This window comes from Ceratotherium simum, chromosome 15, assembly GCF_057802395.1.
Source record: "Ceratotherium simum simum isolate JZ-2026a chromosome 15, ASM5780239v1, whole genome shotgun sequence".
In the NCBI taxonomy this organism is placed as follows: Eukaryota; Metazoa; Chordata; class Mammalia; order Perissodactyla; family Rhinocerotidae; genus Ceratotherium; species Ceratotherium simum.
Genome location: NC_141914.1, coordinates 13776161 through 13786565, shown reverse-complemented (window position 1 = coordinate 13786565; position 10405 = coordinate 13776161). Strand labels below are relative to the sequence as shown.

The window sequence follows — 10405 nt, the reverse complement described above, 5'->3', positions numbered from 1 at the left end:
ATAACCTCAAGGGCCGGCCCTGTGGCTTGGTGGTTAAGTGCGCGCACTGCGATGCTGGTGGCCCGGGTTCGGATCCCGGGTGTGCATCGAGGCACCACTTCTCCGTTCATCCTGAGGCCGAGTCCCACATACAGCAACTAGAAGGATGTGCAGCTACGACACACAACTATCCACTGGGGCTTTGGGGGGAAAAATAAAATAAATAAAATCTTTAAAAAAAAAAAAAATAACCTCAAGACTCTAGGCAACTTAATCTTTAATACTAGGGTCGCTTTTATTATTAAGGAGCATCTTGGGTTAGGAAGTGAGGTCTTAGCTCCTTAGATAACCTATCCTACCTCTGCCTCCATGTTCCTCTTGTAGTTACTTGAAACTTTTGATCACTGGACTGTGCACGGTGGAACTGTACTCACCAGGCCATGGTAATTTCAAGAAATGAATAATGTATTTTCCATTATCTATCTATAGGATTTTCTCCTCAGTAGAAAAGGGACTAAATAGTATGCTTTCCTAGGCAAGTGTGATAGAAAACATTCAGTCCACTTCACTCCCTTCCCAACTAATGGATCTCTTTGAAAATTGACCAGTTTCAGAATTCACCTACTAGTTGTTTGTGTAAGTGACTCAGGGTCATCAGACACCATCTTAGAAGTATTACATTCCCAGACGTATTTTGATCTCTTCCTCCTTTAAAGCCCCTCTCTCAACTGAAAAAGCCCTTTGTCATTCTGTAGTCTTCTACTCTTTTGTGGAAAGAGCACTTTCTGGGAGTTAGGTGACTTGGTTTCTAATCCCAGCTATGCTGCTATCTAGTTGTTTGACTTTAGGCCAGGGGTTGGCAAACTACAGTCTGCTGTCAAATCTGGCCCACCACCTGTTTTTGTAAATAACGTTTTATTGGAACACAGCCATGATTATTTATTTACGTATTGTTTGTGCACGCTTTCGTGCTACAATGCAGAGGTAAATATTTGTGACAGGACCATATGGCCCACAGAGCCTAAAATATTTAGTATCTGGCCCTTTACAGAAAAAGTGACTAACCCGGCCTTAGGCAGGTCATTATCTTCCTTGATCCTCATCTTCCCTATCTGTAAATTTTGGGAATTGGATTAGGTTGTCCCCAGGGCTCATATCCTTGTTAACATTCTAATACTCTATAACTCCTCCTACCGAGCAGCCTCATCTCATATATATCATTGTACACTAAGATATAAACCTATTTGTATTTTCACTCACTTGTTCAGTTTATTAAGCATCTAGTACTAGCAAGCCACTATGGAAAAGTAACAAGTCTAAGAGATTCCCTGCCCTTGAGAAGGTTATAATCTGATTAGAAAACATAGTTCTAAGGTTTAGAAGTTAAATTATAGTAGAAGATAATAAAGGATAACATACCAAATTGAGTGATAATGATTAAAAAAATTCAGAGGAGAGAAATCATTATGGACTGAGATGATTAGGAAAAATCTGCAGGGGAAAATAGGATGTTTTTTAAGAACAGTCATCCCCACAACCCTGTAGAATACTGGATCTAGTGTAGCTCTAAAGCAGTAGTTTTCAAATTTTAGAGTGCATGAAAATCACTTAAGTTACTAGGAAAAAAATGCAAATTCCTGGAACCCAGCTTTTGAGATACTGATTGTAGTTCTGGGGTACATCCCAGAAATCTGCTTTTTTTAAAGAGCACCCCAGGTGATTCTGATATCATGGAGAATTTTCTTACTTTGAGAAATACTGCTTTGGAAATTTGGTTAGCTGGTAAATACTGTTTCTGTCCAGGGATTTATGCTAGGTTTGGCAAGAGAAACTCCATTGTTTATGGAACAATTACTTCAATGACTTTCTCTCTCCTTTTAGGAAATCTGAGATCTGTCAGGCCAAGAAAGAACAACCTGAGGACTCTATTTCTGAAGGCCATTGAACTCCTTTAGATAAGTTCAGAGGGGAAATCTGAGATCAATATAGCTGTTCTGTGATAGCTGAGGATAAATCATTGGAAAGAGTCAAGGAACTAACTGTCTCCTTTAGCATCTGACTCCTGGTCCTTTTGTCGTGAGCTCCTTGTTCCTGCAAAGCTGGCTGGGGTCAGCATAGTGGGACAAAAAAAACTCCTCAATGAGAGAGGTTGGAAATCTCCAATCTCCATCCCAAAACATGTCACCGATGACTTGAACCTACCACCAGATACTCAAGATACAGAGGATAGATTCCACCTGTGGGAGAATGACCCTCTGAAGGGAAGTTTGGAATCATCCTCAGAGCCATTGGAGGGGACGTCTGAGAGTCATGTGGGTGACATTTCGCAAGATCTTGTAGTGCCTCCAGTCCAGAGGAGAAAGCTAGATCCACTCCCAAAAAAACATAGACATCTTAGGAAGGCGGTAAGGAAAAAGAGAACGAGAAAGAGCAAGAGGAAGGGGACAGTGGAGACCCACTGCTCCCTCATTCTTCCGACACCTTTGGTACCACCACAAAGTGAAGAAGATGAGGTGGTGCATACAAAGCTGACCCTACGCAGTGCCCAGGAAGATGATCTTGACCTTCCCAATGAGGTAGGGGTGAAGCATGGGGTGGCAAACTTCTGGGCTTGCCATATTTCCATATAAAAAATAATGACAACTCTTCACCTGGAGTGGGAGGAGTTGGGGATAAGGAGCTTGAGAAACAAACTGGGATCCTCGGGTCCAGACAGAGTGTGAAAGAACTGGCTCAGGAGCTCAAGTTCATTCAACATATGTGCACTGGCACTGACGACTTTTAACTTCTTTCTTCTACTTGCAGGACAGATTGCCAAGTCAGCAGAATGAGGGTGCCTGTGTGATGCATCAGGAATGTCAGATCCAGCCCTGTGAGCTCTCGGTGGCCCAGGAGCCCGGGCCCTCTTCTCCTGCAGTGACATCCGTGGTGTCACCACCACACTGCTTTGGTCATTTCCTAAGCTGTGTCTGCCAGACCTTCTCAAGGTCTGGGAAACGGAAGCCTCCCAGAAGAGAGGGTACTATGCAGGCTGAGGCAGGAGGTGATGCTAAAGCTCCGAGACCCGGCCTGCTGAGGGGTCTGGGCAAAAACAAAGTGCAGCCTAATTAAAGCCTGCAGCAAGTTGAAGTGGATATAGGTTTCCCTTGCCTTCAGTTTTATAGTTTTCTCTATGTGGTTTTCCTGTTAGTTGAGTTCTTGTCTAAGAGAGAGCTGCTTTTATGCTGAGATCCTCAAGCCTAAAGAGGTAGTGAAAGCAAAGTAACTTGCAGGCTTTTGATGCTGTGCCCAGTAGTGGTATTGCTTCCTACTGCTTCCCATCAGGCCGAAGTGGGAGTCACTCTGGAGCAGTGGTTCCCAAAATTCGTGTGTATTTCACTCCAGTTGGCTTAATTTTCACTGACTTCTCTAAGGATGGAAGCCATACAATTTCATCATTCTGAGTAATGTCTCCTGATATCGACCACCAAGTGGACACTTCTCATGTCCAATTGCTCTCATTGTCTTTTACCTTTGGCTAGAGAATCATTTTGCATTCTTCATCTTCAGGACTTTTCTGAAATTCTTCCATTTCTACTTGATTTGGATATGCCTCATGGGTGGTGGTTGCTGCTGTCCTCAGACAGGATAGCACTGTCGCCTCCTTCATCTCTAAGCATTCTTCGGATTTCTTTTGGTCACTTATTAGTAACATGCCTGGCTCTTCCCTCTGAAGTGTGCCTCTGGTGTTCTCTAGCCATCTGTATTGAAAACAGTCACACAAGGTAATGTTACTTCCTCTTCATTCTTTAGTCAGACTCTTGCAGAATCCTGAGTTCTGAGAATCCTAAAGAAAATAAGTGCCTTAAAAAAAGTTCAAGATCATTTCATTTCCTCTTGTCCCAGCGTACTAGGTCAATCCTCTTCCCAGGATATAAAATAAGAGTTTAAATTAATCTTATACCCTCCTTTGAGGGAGGAGATTTAGGAAGAGTTTTAGAGTTTCCCTGTAGCTTTAATTACCTATTATTTTCTACTTGTCCCAGTTTCCCAATTCATATAAGAATAATAAATAAAAGTACAAATATAAATAAATTTGCAGAGTATCTGCAGAAGAAGGAAGTTGTATACTTTATTTTCTTTCTTCTTTAGGACTGACCCTGATGGTTCTTACACTAGAATTGGAGAAGATGACCAGTATGTTTGTTTGTTCTTTTCTCGCCTGGAACAGGGCTTTGTATTGTTGGAAGAATGTAGTTGGGAAGGGAATAGAATGAGTTGCAAGAGCAGTGGCAAAGATCCTTAAGGCTGCCTTGGAGGTACTTGGTAAAAACCAACCTTGAAGAAGTCTTGTGGTGTGGTGAGGACCTCAAATTAGAATTAGAAATTTTGCAAAATGTCCTTCTCAGTGCTTAGAGTAAAATGGGGCACCTTTCTAAAAGCAGTCATGCTTTGATACCTAGAGTTGTTTAAAAAGTGGTTGATTTCTTGGTTTAGAGAGTAGGGAGTTTTAATAGAGCTAATTGACATTATAAATGGGCTCAAGCTATTACATGAAATTTCAAATCATCTAAACTATATTTGTGTACATATTTTCTCAATTTAATACTACCAGGCAAAGCATAATGTACATAAAGTCCTGAGTCATACAGCCTGTTATTAAAAGCTCAAAGGACAGTAGATATTAGTGTTGCTATTAATACTTTATTATTGTTATTATTTCTTGTCATAAGGTATTTTAGGATGAGCTGTTCTATCACAGAAAAACTATTAGTTGGAGCCTAGTTAGCTGTATCCCCAGCCCCATGTACAATACTGATTTTTACATAAAGTTTATTTGCACCAAATTTAGAGTACAGATTTCAGATAAGGAAAGATCTGTGCAGGCACTTAGTTTTGAAACTCTTTTGCTCGTGTGTCTTGACCCCTTGCTCACAAATAGGAGAAGGGGTGTCCACTTCTCCTCTGATGCATTTGTAAATGAGAAAGTGTATGTTCTCAGGGTTCAGATTTTGTGTTGTCTTTATGATTTGAATTATTAAACAGAGTTTATGGCTTAATAAAGTTGTTTTTGCAAAATATATTTAGAAAAATAGTACAGCTATATCAAAGTAAAGACATATTAAAAAATAAAACCTACTACTGTTGATGAGAGTTAAAGCTCAGGGGTCATTTTTTAAAATTGTTTCCTCACAAGGCAGATAAACAGATATTGTAAGTGTCTTGCAAACAGAAATAATTGACAAGTATAAAGATTATCATGTTTAATGTATTTAGTTCCCTTTTTTTAATGGGAACTCAAAGAACTAGGTAGGTAGCAGGTGTACTCGTTGCTACAGGTTGATTAAGCTGAGATTAAGCAGGTCAATTAAACTTTTCCAGTGATTTTCCCAAGATTACTCATGAAATCTGATAGGGAATCATAATACAAGTTCTTCAAACAGATGACTTACCTATGGTTTTATCTTCTAAGTGTGATTGCTTTTGCTCTGGTTCCTGTCCTAGTATTCCACACTGAAATGCTTCCTGCTGCCCATTTTCTTTTTGTCACCTTGTCCTTGCATTACTGTCCAAATTCCAAATAATGTCATCTTTACTCATTTGGAAAATTTTAACGTGGAAAAACTCTGGCTAATGTAAAATTATACAAAGAACCAATAAAGAAGGTTTACTTATTAACTGAGTTTTAAAGAAAAAGTAGAAATTATCCAGTCCTGCCCTCTTATTTTTCAGAGGAACCTGAAACACAAAGAAATTAAGTAGCTCTCTCAAGATAACATAGCTGGTTAGTAGCAAAGCTAAAACAAATAATAGCTAACATTAGATTTAATATCGTGTTTTTTACTCATCATCTATAATCTTCAAGCAATCTGCATAAGGTTGGTATTAATATTTTCACTTTTCAGATGAGATAATTTAACTTCATAAAAGTCCCAGGACTGGTTAAGTCCTAATGCAGAATCCAAACCCAGATCTGTTGGTCTCTGAAGCCTGTACTCATTACATTCTCTCAGTATAATAATATTATAAAATCTCTTTGTTTCCAGTCTAACTCTGTAATGTCAAGAACAGGCAATTTTTCTTATTTGCAAAAATTTAGATTTTAGCCTTAATACATTTACAATAAAAATAGTCCAATAAAAACAGTCCAATTAAAAAGACTATTACTTCCAGGTAAAACTTCTGTATTGGGCAGTAAATAATGAAATCGTTAACCTGAGTGTCACGATAAAAGAAAATTGCAGTGTAATATAAACAAAGTTTTAATAATTACAACCAATTAAACCAAGACAATTACTTAACTGAAAAGTGATCAAGAAAGAAAGGGACAGTACACAATCAAAGCTGGGCCCTCGACTTGACAGGGTCACAAGACAAAGCCCAGCAAAGATGAATTAGGTCTCATAGAAAGCTGAGAGACCTGAGAGTGTTTGTAAGCCGTTTTCAGGTGAATGGTTTGGGACTTGGGTAGCACAGAGACAGGCTCTTCTACATAACTCAGTGACCCTTGAAATAAGTGAGTGTACTCCTACTAATGAACTCCAGGCTTTAAATAGGAAATTTGAATTTTCTCACGTTTCAAAACATTCTTTTCATTCTGATTTGACAAGGCCTCTTTCAAGACAAAAGAAAAGAACAACAAAACTGGAAGATTCAAACCACTGGACTGTGTGGTCAAGGAATGTTGTTCTTCATTTTTTCAAATTCAAGACATGAGGACAGCTGTTGTACACAGGACATTAGACTGGCGCAGACTTCTTGAGCTATGTTCTGTCAGCTATGAAGAATTGCAGCACAGCTCCCATCCAGGAACCTTTGTGATGACTCTCAGACACCTGGATCACCCTCCTGATTCACAGTGCTGGAGGAAGTCTAGAAGCTTTGTTCCCCCTCCCCCACCTTGTGTCTTCCAGTCAGTCCTGCAGTTGGTGAGAGGCCCAAGGAAGGCTATTTTAATAGAGGGTTTAAATAGTCTACATGAAGAGAAAACCTTGGGACTGATGAAAAGAATCTTCAAACAAGTTACATAACTTTAAATGAATTCAAAATTCTGGGATTCTATTACAAATGATTTTTAATGTGAACTTGACTTCTTTCCTAGTTGTAATCACCGTTCTGATTCTAGGATACCTGTGAAAATACACGGTACTGGATCATTACAGTGGTAGTCCTTCTGGTGAGCAGGACAATAGATCCATTCACAGCAAGTGATGAAACAGTAGCTGGGATTTTTAGTAACTACAGTGAGAAATATCCCCTTAATATCTGTCCTTTTACTTGTAAGAAAGCAGAATTATAATGACTGTAAAAATAAGAAAAAGAATCCATTTCAGTCAGCATTTAGTACCAAAACTCATACTTGGCCTATGATGCTCAATAAGAATCTCTGACTAAAATTTATACATAAAAGATATTAGATGAAAAATAAAATAGTAATCACATATCATCCTTTTCTAAAAGCTACGATTCATCCTAATTTAAAATTTGGTTTCATTTTAAAGTAGAATTATGAAGCAAAGGTCTATGTCTAATTCTATAAGTCGTCTAATTCTACATGTTATGCAATTATATAATAAATAGTTGGGAAATATTTGTCTGAGCCTGGATTTAAAAGTTAAGAAACTTAAATACTGAACCCTAGTTTTGCCATTTACTATTGTGTAACTTTGGCTATTTATTTAAACTCATTAATTTTTGGCCTCCTCATGTAAAAAAGGAGGATATTAACACCCCATAGGTGGTTTTGAGGATTTCATAAGATAATGTCTCTGAAAAGTTTAGTGGCTGAATTATAGTAGAAACCTTTTGACATTGTAATGCCTATTGAATTCTTAGAAAACAAAACAAAACATTAACTGCAGTAAGTGCTATACACTACCAGGGTAAACTACTCGTGTCAGTCTTTAATTTCGAAGAGAACTAAGTTCATTGCTGGAGGACAGCAGATGGAGCAAATAGTTTTAATATTTGTTAATTCCCAATTCGAGTGTCTCTAGAGAAAATTTTTACCCCAGAATTTGACAAGCCAAAAGCCCTTTATTGTTACAACCTGTGAAATCAATATTAGTTGGGCCTTTATTCTTGATTTATAGGGCTAAACAGACACTCATCTGGTCCTAAACTGTGTGGTTTAATGCAACATTTTTTTTTACAAGTCATTAGCATTTTCTAAGAAAACTTCCTTGTAAAGACAGTTTATTCAATGGCTGTAATAGAGTAGTGGTTCTTAACTTTTTCTGCTCAAACCCTCCTGAATGATAGGAAATATCCTATCAGTAACAATACTTCACTATGGCAATGATTAGTGATGAAATGGTGATAGAGGACCTACGAGCTATATTAGGATTTTGGAGAAATTATCATTGGGAAAAGCCCGCCCGTATTCTAATACCCCCCTTCACCGTTTCCCTCATCCACCTATTGAATATTATACCAAGACTGACTCTGTAAAGGGTCACTAAATTTCAGTTTTTTGTGATGGGAATTTTATTTTGTTCCACTCAATAAGGATATATGGAACATCTGTGCCTAAACTGAAGCTATTTTATCTCAAAGTAAAACAAAGGAAACATACATAAAAAGTAGAAGAACCTGTCAATGTGATACTGTCACATAATTTATAGAAAGTTCAGAGAAAATAAGAGAAGCACTCACACAGTGACTGCTGACCAACATCAGAAGTGTCCAAATGAGCTCAGGAGGGTGTTGACCAGATGAGCACATCCTGATGGAACGTCTTGTAAGGAAAGGATATTGTGAGATGGAAAATCGGGCATGCCTTCTCTGAATTGGTAAATTTTGAGCTGTGCCTTGAAGGAAGAATATGGTCTACTCTCATGCAGTCTGACAGCCAGACAGGTTAAAATTACTTTACTGGATGGAGTCCTGGAGGCTGGATGGAGCCAGAGCACAAGTGTAACCAGATCCAATAGAAAGCTGGCAGAAATGGTGACTCCATTATGGACAAGTCATTATGTTCAAGGGTAGGCTGTTCAAGAGATCGGTCAGGAACAGAAGACAGAGCTTGAAAGTTAGACGCCAAGTAAAGGCAGAAATGGTGTGGAGGCAATCACAAAGAAGAGAATAAAGTGAGGGCCTAGGACTTGTGTCTGAACATTTGAAAGACCTATGGGGTATTGGTCATGAAGTGCTTTTGGGGAGAGGTCTCTTCCAAAGGAAAACAGGGTGGACGACATTGAAGAACATGAAAACGAATGATTCAGATGGAGAACATCGTGAAGAAAGGTACAGATGTGGCAGTATTAGGTTATATGTTGGGATTAGCTTGGAAGTGTGTGGTGGGGAGTAGTGAGAAATAAGATGGGGCCTGTTGAGTTCCATGTTTGTATTCTTTACTTGGCTTTGATTCATAGTTGAGGGGGAGCCATTGCAAATTCTTGATCTTCTCTAAGGAGATAACATTGCCCGAGTCAGCAAGCCCAAGAAGGAAAAAGAGTGGAAATAGAGATGTGCAAAGACATCAACCTAGATTCAGTAATGACCTCTAAGAATATGTGGTTTGCTAGCTGCCTTCCACTGTATATCTAGGCTAGACGATTGCCCCTTTTTCACCTCTTGCTTACAAATAATATATTTTTGTAAGAATGGTGGATAAAATTGAAGTAACTCGTATGTGAAAACACAGTATTTTGTTATGAAGAATGTAGAAAATCATGATCTGACTTATGGTTTCACATTCTACATTAGCCCAAAAATTAAACATGAAAGTTAAACATAATAAATTTGATGGAAACTTCTAAATTCTTATTTGTTCATAAGGTAACAGAGCAGTACAACCTAGTATTTGAGAATACCTCTGCAGACAGTGTTTGGGTGCAATTCCTGGCTTTACCACTTAATAACTATGTACCTCAAACAAATCACTTTTTTTGTGCCCCAATTTGCTCATCTGAACAATAAGAATAGTTATACCTACCTCATAGGGCTTTGGTGAGAATGAAATGAGGTAACACATTTAAAGAACTTAGAATAGAACTTGGCACACAGAGTGCAAACTAAACAAATATGCATTTGTTATTATCGGATGGGCTGGATACTTTATGAAATTTGTGTGGGGAGAGGTTGTAAGGTCTCACAGGGGAGGACTGTAAGAGGTACCTAGGGAGTTAGACTCTAAGCGTAGGGGCTCCCAGCCTCACAAAATATATTGAGCATGGCTCAGAGCGAGTAGAATCACCATACCTAAAATGATTCTGTGTGGTAAGACAGAGGTTATCTCTGTGGACAGAACCGCAGTTATTACATGACTGTAAGGCATGTTTCTTAGCATCTAATTGTGAAGGGGTCTAATTCGTCTTTTATCCCCAGTACAGTGCCAAGCACAGTAGGCACATCATAACTTCTCAGTAAATGTCTGTCAAGTAAATGAATGAACAGTTCAGTGAAGAACAGAATTCCAGCGTATGTGAAATTAAACGTACCACTC

At 38.7% G+C, this 10405-nt stretch overlaps 1 protein-coding gene across 1 annotated transcript; it reads left to right on the top strand.

Moving 5' to 3' along the window:
* Positions 1–2018: 2018 nt before the first annotated feature.
* On the top strand, positions 2019–5827 carry LOC147915124 (uncharacterized protein NECTIN3-AS1-like; the record flags this gene model as incomplete). Its single annotated transcript, XM_087440145.1, has 2 exons — positions 2019–2555; positions 2785–5827. Coding segments are annotated over 2 exons (843 nt in total), but the record flags the coding sequence as incomplete, so codon positions are not given.
* Between the last annotated feature and the right edge of the window lie 4578 nt (positions 5828–10405).